The 20182-nt window shown below is 46.3% G+C and overlaps 1 protein-coding gene and 1 long non-coding RNA gene across 4 annotated transcripts in view; one reads left to right on the top strand and one right to left on the bottom strand.

Moving 5' to 3' along the window:
* Nucleotides 1-20182, top strand: part of FBXL18 (F-box and leucine rich repeat protein 18) — a 141430-nt gene that overhangs the window by 103396 nt on the left and 17852 nt on the right. The window contains exon 6 of one of the 2 annotated variants that reach the window (XM_039491605.1): nt 8879-9203. The exons of the other annotated variant lie outside the window; for it this stretch is intronic. Coding sequence (XP_039347539.1) covers nt 8879-8975 — 97 coding nt within the window. The 3' untranslated portion in view covers nt 8976-9203. Of the gene's footprint in view, nt 1-8878; nt 9204-20182 lie in introns of those variants that run through there. 2 annotated transcript variants of the gene reach the window in all.
* On the bottom strand, nt 5663-14892 carry LOC120373329. Of its 2 annotated transcripts, XR_005585493.1 has the most exons (4): nt 14509-14892; nt 14111-14178; nt 12483-12821; nt 5663-8971 (listed from the first exon to the last, which is right to left on the bottom strand). It is a non-coding gene; the product is annotated as an uncharacterized LOC120373329 (long non-coding RNA). The 2 variants fall into 2 exon arrangements; XR_005585492.1 differs by lacking the exon at nt 5663-8971 and having other exon boundaries at nt 12161-12821.

The following is a 20182-nucleotide window of genomic DNA, read 5'->3' as shown; positions in this document are numbered from 1 at the left end:
CCATGTAAATAAGAGTCCTGGGCTCTAAATCAGCTTTACCATGTTCAGAGAGCCTTTGAGCTGGTCACCCAGAGCCTGACCCTGTTCCCAGTGACCACAGGGCGGGAGTGAGTCCTGATCATCCGCTCTCTCCAGGTGCAGAGTGTGGGTAACACTTCCCTTCCTCACGGGGACTTGGGAGGCTTAGTTTATTAATGTTGGGTACCATGCTTTGAGATCCTTGGCTGGAAGATGCTAGAGCAGGGCAAAGGGGAGAAGGGCTGTGGCATTGGATCGCATTGTGACGTCCTAATGCTGGTACTCTGACATCGCCGTGATAAATGGGAGACTGATTCCGGTACTAGCCGAGATGAAAGATGGGCTGTGGGAGGAGAGCAGTGACAGATCCAAACGCAAGATCTCTGCAGTGCTGAGAATTGGAGGCAAACAAAGCAGCTTCTCTTGCTCTCACCTCCCTCTTCCTTCTCCCCACTGATCCCTATGTGCCTTCGAGTTCCAGACGCTCACCACTGTCTCGCTCAGCTGTGCCATTGGCCGGTACTGCCAATCTGCTGTCGGGAGGGTGTCCCAGTCTCTTAGTGTATGTCTACACTGCAGTTAGGAGTGAGCCTCCCAGCCCGGGAGACAGACCTGGGCTAGCTCTGCTCAAGCTAGCATGCTAAAAATAGTGTGGACGCTGCAACATGGGCGGGAGCTCAGACTAACTGCCTGAGTCCAAGCCCACCCGACCCCTCCTGGTCCAAGCTCAGGTGGCTAGCCCCAGCCAGCACCACAGCTATTTTTAGCACACTCGTGTGAGTCCGTCTGTTTGGGCCAGGAGGCTCACTTCCAGCTGCAGTGTAGACATACTCTTTGGCTTTCCCTAACACTAAGTAAGGAGACCCCCTTTTTCCTAGCGAAGGCAAGGCTGTGCCTCAATTCTAGGAGAAATCTTCCCCCTTGGAACAACAAACTCTGCTCCTTTCTCTGATCAGTTTCCCCAGATCCCAGTGTTCTCACATGTAGCCGATGTTTGATGTTATCTGGGAAAACCTCTCCAGGCTGTTTGAAATCTGAATGGCTTCTGAGTTGTGATTGGTCGTATAATCCATGTGATATTGTTTCTATTCTTGATTGGATGAGCCTGACTTTTACAACTGGATTTCTGCTGTGAATGGTTGGGCAAAGTGAACACCCCTGTCTGAGATAGAAGGTGCTAGCTTCAGACTGGTTCTTGTGACCATTCATACTGGTGTCATGAGCCTTGATCAGATACACTGACCTCAAGGTTTGTTGGTGAGGCCTGAGGCCCTACCACTCAAGCCACAGGAGAACTCTACTTCTCATAGGCCTGGTCCACACTGGGGGTGGGGGTCGATGTAAGATACACAACTTCAGCTACAGGAATAGCATAGCTGAAGTCAACCTATCTTATTTTGACTTACCTCTGGTCCTTATGGCGTGGGATCGACGGCCACGGCTCCCCCCATCGACTCCGCTACCTCCGCGTGCCCTGGTGGAGTTCCGGAGTCGACGGGAGCATGTTCGGGGATTGATATATTGCGTCTAGATGAGACACAATATATCGATCCCTGATAAATCTGTTGCTACCCGCCAATCCGGCGGGTAGTCTGGATGTACCCAAAGTAGATGAGGATGTAGTCATAGAGCCAGCCACCAGAGGGGTTATGCTATCATCCACTAGGCCAGTGCATTACACTAGTGATCTTGCACCAATGTTCTCTGAAAGCAAATCCACAAGGGGTTCAAAGGCAGACGGAATGAATTCAGTTAACAGTCAAATGAATATTCCCAGAAACCATTGCCATCTCCAGGCAAGATACAGTGACTCTGACTCTACTTTATCCTTTTGCCCCAGTGAACTCAGGCGAGCTAGACTCTCAGTGCTTGCAGGCTACTGTCTGTGGCTGTATTGACTGTCCCCTTGTTCTTTGAAGCAAGCCTGAAATTCTTGTGCCTCTGCCTTCTCACACAGTGGTATTGGGCTTCCTAACAATCCGATGATCGCGCTGCAAATCTATTGGAGCCCATGGCATAGGACTGCCTTATCCTCACGGATCCGACCCCCTGACTGACCGCTGTGCCAGGTATTGCTGTATGCAGTCTCCGTGTTACTCTCCTGCCCATTACTGACATGGCGATGGAACAGCCCGATTCCCTTATTAGCACTTAGCAATCATGCTGCCCCATGGGTCACACCACCAGCCTACTGCCAGCGTTCTCCTGTCAAAGAAATCAGCAGAACAAAATGGTTCCTTGCTTTGCCAGTATTTTAAACCTCTCTCTTTTCTGTGTGCAAATAATGAATGGGGAGAGGTGGTTACCAAGGTGTAAATCAGCCTCTGATTTCGGAAGCTCTTGCAAGTCTGTAGCATCATCAGAACCTAGCCTCTGATTTACAGCCTAGCAATCATCTCTTCACTTGCCGTTCTCCAAAACACGCTGGCTGCCTTTTGCATTCTTTTCCATGCCGTGGGGTTGTAGCCATTTTGTGTTGTGTTCTCTTGTGTGCAGCAGCAGTTTCCATTGCTTATTTTGAATTATGGCGTGTGTCTGCCATGGTTAGGCGGGCTTTGTTAGACTGTTTATCGCTGTAAATTTGGAATTCAGCCTCCAAGGTCTCCCCCTGAAATAGATTGTAATCTCATGGGGTCTTCTACCTGCTTAAAGGAAAGGAATAGGATTGGATTTTTTTATAACACTTCCCATAACTAAAGTATCTCTAGGCCCCTGATACTACAGAGTTAGGTTCTAGCAGTGTAATAGGAAACACCATGGCGGCAGCAGTATGTGATCACGCTGTCTTAGCAAATGGAGAGCGGAAATGCTGGGCAGAATGCTGGGCCCAGGGTTATATCCAGATCCTTTCCAAATAGGCTGCAGGGACCTTCCAGCCTGCACAGCCGTGGCCACTTCAGCGCTGATAAGTATATTGGCTTGTTGGGCAAAGGCTGCCGACACATCATGTCAGAAATGCGTCTCGGCTGCCTGAGCCTGGCTGCGGGAGGAGCAATGACGTTGCTTTCTGCCTGCTTTAAAAAGAGATGAGCACAAAACTCAGCCTGGACTAAGCAAAGGCCACTCCCGGGGCATCTTGAGGCCAAATTCAGGCCGGATGTAATGACAAGGTAAGTCCCACGCTGGGTGTGAGTGACAAAGCCAAACAAGAATAACTTGCGTGCTGAGGGTGTGGAAGAGGGAGTGTAGCAGGGAGAGCAACTAGCAGAAGGCTGTCAAATAAAGTAGGCTCCCCACTTCAGCCCTCCCCTGCATCCCCACCCAGTGGCATCTGCTTCATTCCCAGGAAAATCCAGGTCTCACACAAACTGGATTAACTGTAGGAGCTGTGACTCTGACTCTAATGGCTCATGCTCATTGAATGCCAATCCATGGGCATTCCCTGCTCGCACATGGGTTAATGCCTTGTGTAATTTGCATTTCTGCTGGGTTCAGTCCAGCCGGTTTAGTTTTCAAGTGTGAACAGATTATTTACCACCACAACCACCATTATGGGTGCTGATTGGAAACTGTTGCCACCCCCAAAAGATTCAGAAACTTAAAATGTAGGCCAATATATCCCACAGCTGCCAACTTTGACGTGGTAAATAAGCACCCCGACTTTCACAAAAAGCCAAAAATCAAGCTAATCCCATTTCAAAACATGCCAATCCCTAAGAACCCCAACACTCGGTGTGACTAGATCCCCCCGGCGTGCAGCCTGGGACTGCGGTGGGCCCACTGTGCAGTCCTGACACGCGCCCCCTTGCCCCTGCTTGCCAGGAGCTGATCCAAAAAAAGAAGCAACAAGCTACAAGCCAAAAACTAGCCAATAAGCATCTCACAAGCCAATTCAGCTAAAAACAAGCCCAGTTTCTGCGTTTTTTTTCCCACGGGTTTGGCACGTCTGCTGTATCCTGAGCCTGGTATGTAGCTCCCAAAGGTCTTGTCTGCTCTCTTCCCCTTAGCCCCCTTGCCATTCCCAATCCTCTTCCAGGCCCAGCTCTTTTTTCAATGCAAATTCCTTTGCTTATTAGCAAAAAATGCCAAAGGAAATGGTTAATTTCATAAAGGTTTGTTTAAAGATAAGGGAACTCCTGATGGAGGGGCAGAGGATTTATTCATCTTGATATTAAAGGGAAAATGAGCTGGGTAAATGGAATTAGGGTTTTGATGTGCTAATTGGAAAGTTTGGGTCAGTAAGTGAAGGTTCCTGTGGCTAGAGGGTCACTATCAAAGCGAAACTCCCCATTGAAAAAGGTAGCTTGTTCGTGTGTGTGTGTGTGTGTGTGTGTGTGTGTGTGTGTGTGTGTGTTTCCTTTATAAATTAAAAGGGTGAAATTTGTTGCCCTTATGTAAGAGGATGAGACTACAGTGTCATCATGGTCCTTCTGGCCATAAAATCTGTGAATGAAATAACAAACAAAGGGAGCAACATCTGGCTACGTAATCCCCAGTGCAAAAAAAGTTACACACACCTGAGAATTCTAGGCTTTGCCATGAATGTTTCTGTACACTTCAGTGAAAACAGGGGCTTCCTGTGTTTGGATTCTAAATATCCCTTTGCTGTCTTTATAGCTCAGACTATTCAGCACTGTCTTAATGCATGAAAAACTGAATCGTTTGGGGTTTTTTCACTGTCCAAGTAGAGTGACAGGCAGGAAAAAGTAGAAATGATGACAGGTCAACTGTCTTTCAGATCTCTTTGGTTGCAATAATCTAATGTGTTTGTAAGAAAACATCCGGGATCTGATGTTTCTCCTATTGAAGTTACTTGGAGTTCTGCTGTTGACTTTGTTAGCCCATGATCTGTAACCTAAAGAGTGTCCCTTTATAGTAAAAAGCTATGGACAATGTTGTAAGCTTTGTGGAACTCTGATATCTCTTCCATCTTTCCAACGCTTAAATTCCCCTTGCAGATGGATTCATAAGGTTACACTCTGGCAGGGAACGGCTACCTCTGACATGCATTTGAGGCCAGATCTACACTACCACTTACTTCGGTACAACTTACATCACTCAGGGGTGTGAATAAACACACCCACCCAGCAACACAAGTTACATCGACCTACGCGCTCGTGTGTACAGTGTTATGTCAGTGGGAGAGCTTCTCCTGCTGCCATAGCTACCGCTTCTCCTGCTGCCATAGCTACCACCTCTTTTGGAGTTTGATTTATTATGCCGATGGGAGAGCTCTCCTGTCCGTATAGAGTGTCTTCACCAGTGGCGCTGCAGCAGCACAGCTGTATCAGTGCAGCTGCGCTGATGTAGCATTTCTAGTGTAGACCAGCCTTAGGGAAGATTTCACCAGCAGAGAGGCTGAAATTCACTTAACTGAGGGCCCTGAGGCCAGGAAATTTAATGCCAGGTGGTCAATAGTCCTGTTCCTGGGGGAGCTCCTGCTCCTTTCATGGTGCAAATTGATAATTTAGGTGACAAATGGGGAACAAACAAACCCTTCATCTCTTTAATTGCATCTCAGAACAGCTCTTGTTCATAGAATTTGGAAGCAAAGGAGTTGGACCAAAAGTTGTAACAGCCTCTTTCCTCGCCCCTCTTTTTATTCAGCCTGGAGTGAGTATTTGAAATGTATCTTAAATAACTAACCATGATGGAAAGAGACAGGATTGTCTACCATGCCTCCTCCTTGGGAGGTCACTTTGGAGATGCACTTTTCACAGACTCATGCTCATAGGTCGTGAGTAGGGCTTCTGATTTTTGTTTTAGCTGATAAACACGGATAACACACCCCTATAAAATTGAAAGCAAATAAACACTAGAAAAACACTAGGAATGGTTACTTGTATCTAAGGGCTTGTCTAAGGAGTGTGTGTGTGATTTCTAACGCGCTCTAGCGTGTTGCGCATAAATTGGTCCGTGTACATCCTGCTGGTAGGCACTAAAGGTTCCCTAGTGTAGCGGTGTTTGAAACAGTACTGGGTTACAGTGCACTAGCGGACATAACAAGGAGATTAATGTACAAATATACATTACTCATTACAGTACATACAAAGAGCCCCCAACCCCCTCCCCCCCCCCCGATTTTGAAACTCAAATATTGCTAACAATAACCACCTCCCAAAACGAAACTAATCGGTCTCAAAAAACCAGAATCTCTATATTGAGCTGGCTGGAGGGGTGGGGGAGGGTGTCTCCCAGCTCTTTACCAGACTTTATCAAATGCTCCCATGAAACTGCACTTTGTAGTGAACAACAGTTTCTTGCCTCTCTGTAGGATGCAAACTGAAGCCAGGTCTACATTACAACCTTTTGCCAGCAGCGTTATATCAGTCGGGTGTGATGAGGTGTGATCCTTGACTGCCCCAGCTGTGCCAGCAAAACTCCTAGTGTGGCTGCAATTCTACCGGCAACATCGTGCTCTTCCTGGTGGAGCTCATTTTGGGGCACTCCTACTGGTGCAGTGTTGTTCATTTTGTTTGGGGGAAAGGGTTGTGGGGGAACTGGAATAAACTATCCCAGCAAAGCAGTTTTGCCAGTGTAGCTGCATCCACACAAGGCGTGTTTTGCCAGGATAGTACACCGGGTCTATAGCTAGATTGGCAAAGTGCTTCTAGCAGAGACCTGGCCTGAATCTCTGCTCTTAATGGGCATCTTGCCGTACCAAACAGCCAAGTGCCGTTACTGTCCCACCGGCCTGGTCTTGATGGGCAAAAAACTTGACTGAGCTAATACACCCCATCTCAACGTGGCTGAAACGCCCCATCAGAAAGCAGGCTAGTGCCTTTGAAGCTGTGCGAACTGGATGTGTTTTAGACTATGTCTACACTAGTACTTTTGTCAGTAAAACTTATGTCGCTCAGCGGTGTGAAAAATACACTCCTCCGACCAATGACAGGTTACACGGACAGAAGCACCGGTGTGGACAGTGCTATGTCGGCGGGAGACGCTCTCCCGCCAGCATAGCCGCTGCCGCTCATTAGGGATGGGTTAATTATACCGATGGGAGAGCTCTCTCTGGCTGGCATGGACAGACTACATGGGAGACCGGCCAGCGGGCGCAACTGCAACAGTACAGCTGTGCCACTATAAGGGCTCTAGTGTAGACATACCCTGACTCCTGTCTACGGCAGAGCCAGCTAGCACTGCTTCTGACATGTTCATCTTCATCTTGATGGGGCTTTTCAACCACAATAAGCTAGCTCACCCTTTTTGCCTTTCAGGATATACCTGTTATCTGGGATCTAGTTCAGATTTAGTAAAATCCTTAGGTTCACTAGAATCGCAGAAGACCAGCTCTTCACCTCACTTTCCTCTCGCATGCTTGTCGAGGCTTACAGAGGAGAATAATCTCCTCTCTATTCTGGACTGGAATGTGCTGGTCTGAGGGCCTAGCCCGCCACGTTGGCTTGTTGCAGGGTTGTTTGCCTGGGTGTTCGGTGGAGGGACCGGAATACTTATTGGAACATGCAACTGGAATTTGCAAGCAAAAGCTAGGAAATCCCTTCATCCTCTCTCCCGTGACAGTGTCCACAAAGGACCCATGTCCTCTCCTGAACCCTAATCACCTGCCAAACCAACTGCCCCGGAGCAAAACCCTCTGTGTAACTTCTCTCTGAATCTTCCAGCTATTCCTCTTACAAAGGGACTAAATCTTCAGTCTCGCTCCTTGGAGTTTCACTTGCAGACAAGTCCTAAGTTATGAAAGTTATTCCAAAATAAGGTGAGTGTGTGGGGGGTGAATTTAAAGCAGAATAATTACTCCAGAATAGCTATTCCACCTTACATTCATGTGTAGACAAGCCCAAGAAGAAAGGATGTGAGATGGTACTGAGGCGTTCATCTAAACAGCACAACAAAGTGGTTTCTGGCTGTGCTGGAAACTATTTACCCTGATGGCTGCTGTCTAAAAATGCCTGTAATAGTTTTGAAAATTGCATGAATCTCCTGTGTGTGCCAAGAAGCTGATACCTCTCCCTCTCTCTGGCAATAGGATGCTATACATCGTGTAGTGCTAGCTATGGAATTTGGAATGGAAACAAGGTGTTTCTAGTAGAAATATATTTCCTATTCTGTAGTAATGTATCTAAGTTAAGTAACTAACATGCAGTTATTCCAGGTGCCCACGCACCTATCTTCCATGACATCTGGAATTTCAGAAGAGCTATCAGAGTGCATTCCAAAAATATGTTAAGATTACTACCCCTAGTATACAAATAGGGAAACTGAGGCACAGACCGATTCCATGACTTGCTGAAGGCTACATGGTCATTAGCGGAGTTGGAAGTAGACCCAGGCTCCCCAGACAAATCACTAATCCACACTGACTTCAGTCAGACAAGCACTGTGCGTACGGCTACAACACATAAAGCTGCTTTGTTTCTAGAAAGACTGTTTTGTAACATTTGTCCGACAAGCCCAGACCCGTTAGGTCAGGCACGGCGGGAACCTTTGTTACCCAATCACATTTCTCTTTGCATCTCACCACTCTATAGAGTAAATCCAAATCTGCCAGCTTTATCCTCCCACCCCACTGTGCACACACCCCCCTTCCCGCCAATACGCTTGAAATCCTGTCCCTACACGCTCTGCAAATGTTGCCCAGAAGGTTGCACTCTGCCTCATGCCACTTTAACTTCTTATGCCAAGAGGAAGAATCATTGTTTGCGTAGCTGTGCCTCAAAATTAACTGCAGAAAATTTCTGTGGAAGCTGAAAATGGTATCTCATGTCTCCCCTGTCTCTGAAGTGCTCTGCTGGCTGGTTTTACTGCTGTCAAATAGATTTTTCTTTTCTTCTAAAGGCTGTCAGCAAAGGGATAGATCTGAAAATAAAAAATGGCAAGCTCCGTGCAAGAGCCTCGACAACTGGCTTCCATTATGGCACAGAGTTGATTTTCTTCTATATCCCCCTTTTCCTTCTAGACTTCAACTTCTTAAAGGGGCAGAGCGGGGAAGACATACAGGCCGATGTGGAGTATGGAGAAGGAAGAAACCTCTTCTATGCCATCTGGAATTCTAGTCCATCTCTGTTAAGAAAGAAATGCGTCCAGCTTTCTAAAAAAAAAAAGTCCTCACAACCACACACCTCTTAATTCACATGCTGAAGCAGCATTACTGCTGCTTCTGAATGTCTGTCTGTTGAGTAACAATGCAGAGTCACACCTGATGGTGAATCGGGGCTGTTAGCCAAACATTAACAAGCATTGAAATGCATTCTTTTTTTTTCCCCTTTGCTGATCACTCAAACTGTAATAGATGCCCTATGATTGGAGGAATTTATTACCAAAATGTAAAATAAAAATAAAAATTCTTTTAATTGAAGGAGGAAATTGCACACATTCTAATCAGCATGAAATTTGACATACACGAAGGCTTTAGCATCAAGGGAACAGGCTCTTTCAACTCTGCAGCCTTGACAGTAAAACCAAAGTGGAATAATTTTCTGTCTATATAGGGCCAATTCCTGCTCTCTCTCAGCAGTACCAATGGAGTTACTCCTTTTTGTGCTAGTTTTAAGAGAGATCAGAAATTGGCCCATAGTATCTAGACATGGAAAATCCCCACTAGGCCATTGGACCAGATTCTGATCTCGTTCATACCAGTATAAAGCCAGGGTAATTATACTGATTTCAGTGTAGTTACTCCAGACGCAGCTTTGTAAGACAATGCCTATGCTGGGGGGAAGATGTGCTCTTAGAATGAGATCGCTCCCGTAAAATTCTAGTGGAGACAGGACAAATTGTACTTGACCTCAATGTAACTAGTTGAGATTAACTTTAGGCTCCCCTCACAAAAGGAAATCATGCATCTTATATGGAGATGATAGGGATGGGGGACTTTGTTCCGGGAAGCCATGACTCTGAAAGTCTTGAGGGGTCCTGGTGGATAATCAACTAAACCTGAGCACCTAGTGCGGTGGCCAAAGGGGCCATTGCAATCCTTGGATGTATAAATGGAGAAACAGCAAGTAGGAGTAGAGTGGTTATTTTATCTCTGTATGGCAATGGTGTGACTGCTATTGGAGTATTGTGTCCGGTTCTGGTGTCAACAATTCAGGAAGGATGCTGATAAATTGGAAAGGCTTCTGGGAGAGCCATGATAATGATTAGACAATTGGAAAACATGCCTTAAATCTATGTCAATCTATTTATCTTAACAAAGGGAAAGTTAAGGGTTGCTTGATCACAGTTTAAGTATTTGCATGTGGAACAAACATGTGATAATGGGCTTGTCAATCTAGCTGGCAAAGATATAAAATCCAAAGGAAGTCTCAGCTGGACAAATTCAGACTCGAAATAAAGTACACATTTTTAACAGTGAGGGCAATTAACAATTGGAACAATTTAACAAGAACCGTGGTGGATTCTCTATCACCGGAGATTTATAAATCAAGGTTTTGATGTTATTCTAAAAGATCTGCTCCGTTCAAACAGGAATTAATTCAGGGAAGCCCTATGGTCTGTGGTATAATACAGGAAATTAGAATAGATGATCACATTGGTCCCTCCTGGTCTTAGAATCTATGGATGTCTTAGCCCAGGATTGTGATTTGACTAGCACATTGGTTCATCAACACTGGCTCAAAAGCCAGACAGTGATGTATACCCAAATCTCAGGGCAGCGCTGGAATGAAATGCCTAGTGGTGTTGTAAAAGGGAAATTTATGATCCCACGGCAGGGGTCCTTCTCTAATGAAATGTTAGCTATGGAGATGAAGGGGAATGACTCAAACTACTGCCAAAAAAAAGCACTGTTGGGAGGTTTGGGAGGTTTTGTGTACCTGAAGGAAAGGGACACCCTATAAGAAGGAGAGGGTTGTGGGTCAGGAAGGAAAAATGGTTATAATGAAGATGTAGACCCTAGAGGCTCAGAAATGTTGAAAGTGAGGAGATAGCCATGTTTAAACATGGCCACTGCTAGCGGGGTTCTAACATGACCTTGCAAATGAGTGTTGCTGGGGATGTCTTTCCTGAAAACAGCGTTAGCCGTGTTGGGTCAGAGTTTCAGTAGAGCTCAGCAGGTTGCGTGCGCAGTAGGTGCTGAATCCTTTGAGGATCTGGCCCAGTTGTGGGGTGCTGCTGAGCACTCCAAGTCTAACCCCAAGTTCTTCTGAAAACCTGGCCCACTGTGCACCACAGCCCTGTATCTCCTGGCCTTCCAACGTCTTAAAACCATGGCTTAAATTCAATTACAGATAACTAAGGGGGTTGCACTTCCTCTGTAGCCAGAGCTGCAGTGTCTGCAACCTGCCACTTCAGACACTGCTCGTGATGTCCTAAGCTGCTTCGGTGTATCAAAGCTGGAGCTTCTCCTTTTGTAGCGTTAGGAACACTTATAAGTGTATGGTAAAGTATAGCCCACCACAGATGAGTCTGAACTCAGAAGCTTAGAAGTTCCACGCTGGATCCAAAGTGCAGGGAGTGGACATGTGGGGCTTTGTGGGAGCCCATCTCTAATTCTGAGACCACTGCCTCTAATGGATCTAATCTATCCCTCCTTCTTATAGGCAACAATTCACCCCAGATGGCCAAATAAACGACTTGCAGACTCTCCCCAGGAGTCCAGTTGCCCCACCCCTTCCCCCCTCCAAATTATTTTAAAGATCTAAGAATATCAAGTTTCGATGGGCTGGGCAGAAATTTGGATCCTAAAATGGGACTGGTTTCAGCAGAAGGCTTAACTCCCAACTGCTGGTAGTTTGGGAGCATGATTTCTGTTAATGGCTAGAACATAATGGGATACAAACCAGAATGTCAAAGGGTGACCCAGGCCTGTAGTGATTCACAACAGAAGCAACTGCCAGGCTGATATGAGCCAGGGGCAACCAGCAGTAGGCACCACTGGGCCCTGTGCAGGAGAACCAGGGTCACACAGGACCAAACTCTACTACCCAGTTTTCCAAGTGAATGGCCTCAGATCAGCTCCAGTTTCACGCAACGACTCTCCTTCATGTCACCTCCCATTCTTCCTGACTGACCTCTGGAAGCTTCACCACTCACAGGCAAAGCCCTCAATGCCGGGAAGGAGAGCCATAATTAACACAGCCCATGCAAGAAGGAAGCCCCACCTTGGGCCACGGCGGGATGGGGCTTGGAAGAAGACAATTGCTCCCAAAACAATGGAGGAGGCAGGTTTGTGGCTTCGAGCACGTACAGCCGAAAGAATGGCAGACGTGCGTTGGGCCTCTGGCCAGAGATTCTGATCTGGAGGGAGAAGAACCTTTTAAATAGTGCCATAAGAGAAGGGAGAAATTATGCATCAAATTCTGTGAATATTTCAAGTCAGAGTCAGACGATTCACTGGTGCCAGAAGGAGGCCATCTCAAATGTGGGGGAGGGGGAGAGCGTATCCTCCCGTCCCCTTTGCTGGCAGCCTGCACAACAGGATTGCAGCCAATCTTCTCCTGGTTCCCTCTGGCACCTACCAATAAGGCCCCGGGGTCTGAGAAAATGACCAATCCATGTCCCAGATTGGGCTAGCCAATCCTCTGTCCCCGCGAAGCAATGGAAGAGTTCCAAGAGGATACACCATCCTGGGACAGAGCAAAATGAGCGCAGAGAGCAGCTCTGGCTGTGGGGAGGCAGGGTAGAAGGGCACTGGTGGAACAGCTGCCTGTAGAGTAAAGTTTTGGTGACTCTGTCTTCCAACTTTGGCGGTTCCCACGGTACTTCGGAGTCCGTTGCCACCTTCCAACATGACAGTGATGAGGCTCCGCTATGGTAACTCCTCTGGCTTGCTGCACTTGTGCTGTAAGTTCTTTGGCTACAGATGTACACGGCCAATACAAAAACATCTGAAGCATGCTGCACATGACTCCTGTGGCTGCACTGCTTTCAACTGGAAGCTTCAGTGACCTGGGGTTGCGCTGAAACCACAGATTTGTTCATTTGCTTGGTAAATGCCACAAGACAGTCTGTTCCTAAAGCACCACAAGTAAATAATTCTTGGGCCCTAACATCCCGTTTTATCCATCACTCACTAATGAGAGAGCTGTGAACATAGCATCTTATTTTTAAAGACAAATAGGGGGTAGGGAGAAGGCTCTTACGTTCTTGGCATGCAACTGGCCCACCCTCCCCCTTATTTAAATTCATTGTGCTGATCTGAGCTGCAGTTTAATGTGGAAGAAACAGGGGCTGCTTTGCAAATCAAAGAAAGCAGAGTGACACAAGGGCATCGCTGGAAGCAGGAGCAGGGCCGCAGAGTATCTCCTCTGATGCAGAACACACCCTCTCCTCCCTGCGTATGTATCATTCTGGGAGCAGTCTGCTTGTGTAACTGCTCCCTCCGACTTCAAGTCCTGGTCCTGCTGGCCCTAAATGAACACGTCAGAGCAGCTAACCTAACTGCCCAAGGTTTAAAAGTGTGTGACCAGGGTCGGCACTTCCATTAGGCGACCCTAGGCAGTCGCCTAGGGCGCCAGGATTCGGGGGGCGGCATTTTGTGCGCTCCCCACAGGGCGCATGGGAGCTTCCGGTTCCGCTCCCGTCACGCCGCCAAAGAAGGACCTTCTGCCGACGTGCCGTGGAAAACAGTGGCAGGCAATTGAGGAGCTCAATGACTGCCGCTGTCGCCTGCGGCATTTCGGCGGAGGGTCCTTCTTCGGCGGCGCGACGGGAGTGGAACCGGAAGCTCCTGTGCGCCCCGTGGGGAGCGCACAATAATGCCGCCCCCCAAATTCTGCCTAGGGCGCCAGAAACCCTGGCGCCACTCCTGTGTGTGACCCTGACGCTGGAGAAAGAGAGCTGTTATGGGAGTCTGCCTAGTGGTTAGAGAAGAGGCTCTGGACTTGAGGTCCCTGTATTCAATTCCTGGCGTAGCAATGTGAGTCGGGGTGTGACTGGGCAATACACTGCCTCACTCCCTAGTCTGTAAACGGAGATCCTGCTAAGGAACTGGTCCTGCTGCCCTTATGCGGGAGTAGCCCCGGTATGTTAAGTGACTTCTCACATGAGTAAGGGCTGTGGGATGAGGTTCAACACTTGTAGAACCTTGCATCCGAAGAAGTGGGTATTCACCCACGAAAGCTCATGCTGCAAAACGTCTGTTAGTCTATAAGGTGCCACAGGATTCTTTGTTGCTCTTGTAGAAGTCTGTAATTCAGAAGGCTGCATCAGATGCTCTTATGCTACATAGAAAGCTTGCACCACTTACCCTGATAACAAAGTTCTGAGGGCCCGCCACTCAGCTCCAGACAGGACTAGGCACAAGGGCTCTCTCATCTGAGGGAAGGAGAGCACTTTTAGACATACACTTGTGTCATGGTTAGAGGTCTCTGTCCCCTGTCAGGTGTCTCTGTGCCCCCCCCCCCCAGGTCTCACACATCCTGCCTTTGCCCCCATGAGGTAGAATTCTGCGTATCACCGTTCTTACCCAGCACGTCTAACTGAGGTCAGACGCCTGTGGCTCTTCCCTTGAGGAACCTGCATGAGCAGTGATGAATAGAGTGATCAGACAGCCTTCTTAAACAAAAGTAGTGCTTGTTTAACAGTAGAAACTAAGCACTTAAAGGAAAAAGGATTTTAAAACAAGTCTACACACATCTGTCTTACCATCCCCTGCCGGTAAGCTAGGCAGGCCTAACTTCAGACCTCCCCCGCAGGTATCTGTGTCAGGCTGAGTTCTGTTGTCTTGAAAGCAAGGTCCTTTTTTAAACTGCTTCAGTCCTTTTATTCTTCTGGTTCCCAGGCATGGCCCGTAATGACATTGTCTCTTAACAACCCTCAAGTGGTTGCAGAGAAATGGCTTCTCTAAAGCCCTTTTGATTCCTTCCTGCTAGTCTTCCTTCCAGCTCTAATTACTTTAAACCAACATATTCATACAGTAAACATCCTAATAACCAGCTCAACATAGTGTTCCTAAATGATTACAGAGCAGCTCCACATCTGGCACCCCTTGCTCTTTGCAGGCTGTGGTGTTTGGCACCACTGCAGGTGTTGAACTGGCCACTGGCTATATGACCTCACTGGTAATTGTGATGCTGAGGTGCCTCTTGCTAGACAGAAAACTTGATTCTGATTTCACTTTCACCAGAGTGAATCGAGAATAAGCTTGGGGTGAGTTCTGGTCACTCCCGCTCAAAAAAAGATACATTAGAATTGGAAAAGATACAGAGAAGGGCAACAAAAATGATTAAGGGTATGGAACAGCTTCCATATGAGGTGAGATTAAAGGACTGGGACAGTTCATCTTAGAAAATAGATGGCTAATGGAGGAGGGAGGGAGGGAGTGTCTCTAAAATCGTGACTGGTGGGAGAAAGTGAATAGGGAAGTGTTCAATACCCCTTCACATAACAAAATAACCAGGGGTCACCCAATGAAATGAATGGTCATCAGGTTTAAAACAAACATAAGGAAGTAATTCTTCACACAGTGCACAGTCAACCTGTGGAACTCATTGCCTGGGGATGTTGTGAAAGACCAACTGTATAACAGGGTTCAAAAAAGAATGAGAAGAGTTCATGGAGGATAGGTCCATCAATAGCTATTAGCCAAGATGATCAGAGATGCAACCCCATGTTCTGGGTGTTCCTAAACCTCTGACTGCCAGAAGTTGGGACTGGAAGACAGGGGATGGAGCACTCAAAATTACCCTGTTCTGTTCATTCCCTCTGAAGCATCTGGCACTGGCCACTGTCAGAAGACAGGATACTGGGCTAGCTGGACCGTTGGTATGGTCATTCTTAGGGCTAGTCTACACTTACCAGCCGGGTCGACGCAGTGAGTTCGACTTCTCGGAGTTCGAACTATTGCGTCTAATCTGGACGCGATAGTTCGAACTCCGGAAGCGCCGTGGTCGACTCCGGTACTCCACCACTGCAAACGGCGGTGGCGGAGTCGACCTTGGAGCCGCGGACTTCGATTCCGCGGCGTCTGGACGGGTGAGTAGTTCGAACTAGGGTACTTCGAATTCAGCTACGCTATTCACGTAGCTGAACTTGCGTACCCTAGTTCGACCCCCGCCCTTAGTGTAGACCTGCCCTTACATTATCTTATCTTATGTATATTTAGCCATATTAAAACAAATATTGTTTCCTTGAGCCCAGTTTACCAGATCACTCTGTATCAGTGACCTGTCCTCTTCATTATTTACCACTCCCCCAATGTCTGTGTCATCTGCAAACTTTAGCTGTGATGGTTTTATGTTTTCTTCCAGGTCATTGGTACAAATGTTAAATAGCGTAGGGACAAGAACTGATCCCTGCAGGACTCCACTGGAAACAGACTCGGTCGATAATGCTTCCCCATTTACAGTTACATTGTGAGACCTATCAGTTAGCCAGTTTTCATCCATGTAATGTGTGCCATGGTAATTTTATATCGTTGTCATTGTTTCGTCAGAATGTTATGTGGTACCAAGTCAAATGCCTTCCAGAAGTCTATGTGTACTACATCAGCACTCTGATTGTTAGCAACCAAACGTGCAATCTCATCAAAAAAAGAGAGCAAGTAAGTTGGACAGGATCTATTTTCCAGAAGTCCATGTTGATTTGCATTAGTTACATTACCCTCCTTTAGATCTTTATTAATCAAGTCCCGTATTAGATGCTCCATTATCTTACCTGGAATCGATGTCAGGCTGACAGGTCTATAAGTACCCGAGTCATCCCATTTACCCTTTTTAAAAATTGGCACAACATTCGCCTTCTTCTGGAACTTCCCCAGTGTGCCAAGACGTATTGAAAATCAACACTGATGGTCCAGTTTGCTCCTCCCCCATGGCACTCTCCTTTCTCCTCCCACTACCCCACTCATTGTGTGGCCTTCTGGGCCCCATCCAGTGTGTCTGCTTGAGATTATAGTAAAGCAATAACATCAGATATGCTAATGCTCTACTTACACATCCTCATCCATCACTGAGTTTAGACATGCTTTATATTACATAACAGAGTTGCACATTTCCATTAACATCAATCTCCTAAGCAATGTAATACACAGATGTGTGGAGATTACCTTAAAGGGATCTTATCGAGGGCTGGAGGCCCCACATCTAACCTCCCTTTCAAACATGTACAGCATATTACCACTGCAAGTGTGCTTTGTTTTCGAGCCTGGAGAGCATACTGGGGAAGGGAGGGTGAGGGTCATTCTGTATATTAATAATTTAGGAACAAATCAGTGCACTTATTGTAAATCCAAAATGTAAACCAAGCCAAGCTGTGTGCATGTTGTCTGTGACCGTGCCACACCCACACAGCTGTTTATATGCAGATGGCCCAAATCTTTAAATAAATAAAATAAAATAAAGCAGTGATGCACAGTTAGGCAGTATTTTCTTCAAAACAAAACACTGGCTTTTTAAAAACATGTGCGCTAGAAAAAATAAATGGCTCAGACGAATGATACATCCACAACCAAACCCATCTGAGATATGATGATTATGGCTTGTTACCAGTATTTCATTTTCTCTTATGTGGGATGGCTTTCATTCATTGATTAGGGCCCTATGTTAAAGTAGTACATTTGTTACTAAAACAATAGTTTACAAGGCCAGACGGGACCACTGTAAGTGTCTAGTCTGATCTCCTGTATTAGACTGGCCACAGGACTTCCTTGAATTAATAGTGTGTATTTTTAAAAAGCAACAATCACTAGGCTGAATAAACAACACTCGTATAGTATTTAAATTTAAAGGCGGATAGATGCAGGCAGCCTTTCTCACTTGGGAGATCTGAGTGCAATTCCCAGATCTGCCACAAATTTTGCATGTAACTTTGGGCAAGTAATTTAATCTTCGTGCTCTTCAGTTCCACTTGTGTAGAAACTGGAATAAAACTCGCCTACTCCCAAGGGGTGTTAGGATAATTTTATTAATATCTGCTCTGTTGCTTATCCTAAGTATTCAAAAATCCCAAGTTAGACAGCAAAAAATCATGCGACTCTTTTTAAAAAAAAGTGTCGTTCTCTTTCTTTGCCTTCTGCAATCTGACCTTTAGGTTACACTCAAGTCACATTTTCAAGCTTTTTCTCTGCAACCAGAATGGTTAGAAATTTGTTTTTAAAAAAGACGGAGAGTCGCATGTAATCACGTGATTAAGAGTTGGCAACCCGGCTGCATTGACATTAGTGATGGGTGCCATAAGAAGATAGATAACAGATGCTGGTACCATTAATGTCTTCATACTTAAAGCTCCAAGTAACTTGAAAACTTAGTAACAGCTAACGGATTCTGATCTGTCTCTAGAGGGGTCTTAATTATATTGATATATATAGCCGGATGAGGCAGAGGGTGAAAACACAAGATACTTTGAAAACGCAGTCTCTGGGTAAAGCATAAAGAGTGCTCTGCTAAGGCCAATGGAAGCTGCCTGAGGGCTGGGTGCTTTGCTATGTTTTCCTATAGGGCTCTTCAGAGAAGTAAACAGGACTTTGGGCTTAATAAGCCATTTGTAAAGCTCTCTAGATAAACAACAGCGTGTGTGTCAGGCTGAAGCTGGCTTCTAAAGGCTCCCTGTCACTGGGTGGGACCTCAGCACAGAAATATTTTTAAGATAAACAAGGGAAAATGAGTTCTGGAGAAGGCTGAGACTGCCTGCAGTCACCCAGCTAGAAGCTGATCCTAGAAATATTTTGTAGCAGGAAACTTGCTTTTAATGTACCGAGGCTGAAAAGTGTGTTTTAAAAGAAATGTTTTTAGACTTTTTTAAATGTAGCAATCAGTGGGCAGCAGGACATGTTACTAACCCAACAGCCGGGGGCTTTTTGAGTTCTTAGGAAAGCCGTTTCAGAGTGCCGGTAAGGGGGAGAGGGCCTGATCCGATCGCCCTTGCTCCTGGGAATCATCCCATTGGGACTTCAGTTGGACCATTTGCATGGAACTGCAGGATTCGGATGCTAATTACTGCTGATTCCACTAAATGGTGGGAGATCTGTAGCAATTATGACATGGTGGCCTGGTCTCTTGATGGACAGACAAAGGGCGCCAAGAAAATATTTTACTGTGTGAATCTTTGGGGAAACAAAGAAAGAAGTGTGCTGTACACAGCGATTAAACCCAATCATTGTCATAGCAAAAGCAAGGGGCACCGTGGAGACGTGCTGGATTCTCTTCAAATGGGTTCCATAACAGTGCTGCTAATATGCTTTGAAAGTCGTTACACATACAGGCAGAGCCGGGGACGGGCGTGGAGAGGAGACAGAGGAAGAAATGAAGGCTAAGTTCAAGGAATTCTCTAGGGCAAATCACAAAAACAATCGCCTAAGCAAAAAATACAAGACAAGATTGTAGGCCTCTGAGGACAGTAGGAAGAACAACCCATCATTATCTTTTAAAATCTCTTAAACTGAAACAGAGTGAAAGGTTATTGTAGGCTCGCTGCAAACTGAAGCAGGGGTGAATTTGCTGGGGGGTGAGAGCAGGGAGGTGCTGAATAAAGGGTTGGGTTTTTTTCAAATGCATTAACATTAGACAAGGATGACCAGTACCAAATAAACAACAGTACCAGGCATGGAAGGAGCTAAAGAAGATATAATAACTGCTTGCATCCGAAGAAGTGGGTATTCACCCACGAAAGCTCATGCTGCAAAACATCTGTTAGTCTATAAGGTGCCACAGGATTCTTTGCTGCTTCATAATAACTAACATTGCTCTTGTCTAACTAAACAATTACCTGGCCCAGGAAGGCATTTAACCAGCTTTGTTGTAAACTCCTGGGCAATGTCTTCACTGAGGAGTTAACTCGGGTGATCAGCATTAGGGTGAGCCTAGCCCAGGGGTTGGCAACCTTTCAGAAGTGCTGTGCCAAGTCTTCATTTATTCACTCTGATTTAAGGTTTCACGTGCCAGTCATAAATTTTAACATTTTTAGAAGGTCTCTTTCTATAAGACTATAATAGATAACTAAACTATTGTTGTATGTAAAGTAAATAAGGTTTTTAAAATGTTTAAGAAGCTTCATTTAAAATTAAATTAAAATGCAGAGCCCCCCTGGGCCGGTGGCCAGGACCTGGGCAGTGTGAGTGCCACTGAAAATCAGCTTGCGTGCCACCTTTGGCACACATGACATACGTTGCCTACCCCTGGCCTAGCCTGTGTGAGCAATGCCACTGCAATGTCATGCCCGAGTCCTCACTTGTGCCACACTCCCTGCTGTGTGCATTGCTAAGACTTCTGGGGGCACGTCTCATGGTTCTTTGCGTTGCAGTAAGCTGAGCCAGTCTGAATCTTTCCCTGGGAATTATGGAAGAACTTGTCTGTCCTTCAGGGAGACAGGGAATTGTGGGAAG

Source organism: Mauremys reevesii, linkage group 10 (assembly GCF_016161935.1).
Source record: "Mauremys reevesii isolate NIE-2019 linkage group 10, ASM1616193v1, whole genome shotgun sequence".
Lineage (NCBI taxonomy): Eukaryota > Metazoa > Chordata > Testudines > Geoemydidae > Mauremys > Mauremys reevesii.
The sequence above is the reverse complement of the archived record's forward strand: the minus strand, read 5'-3'. Positions and strand labels throughout refer to the sequence as shown.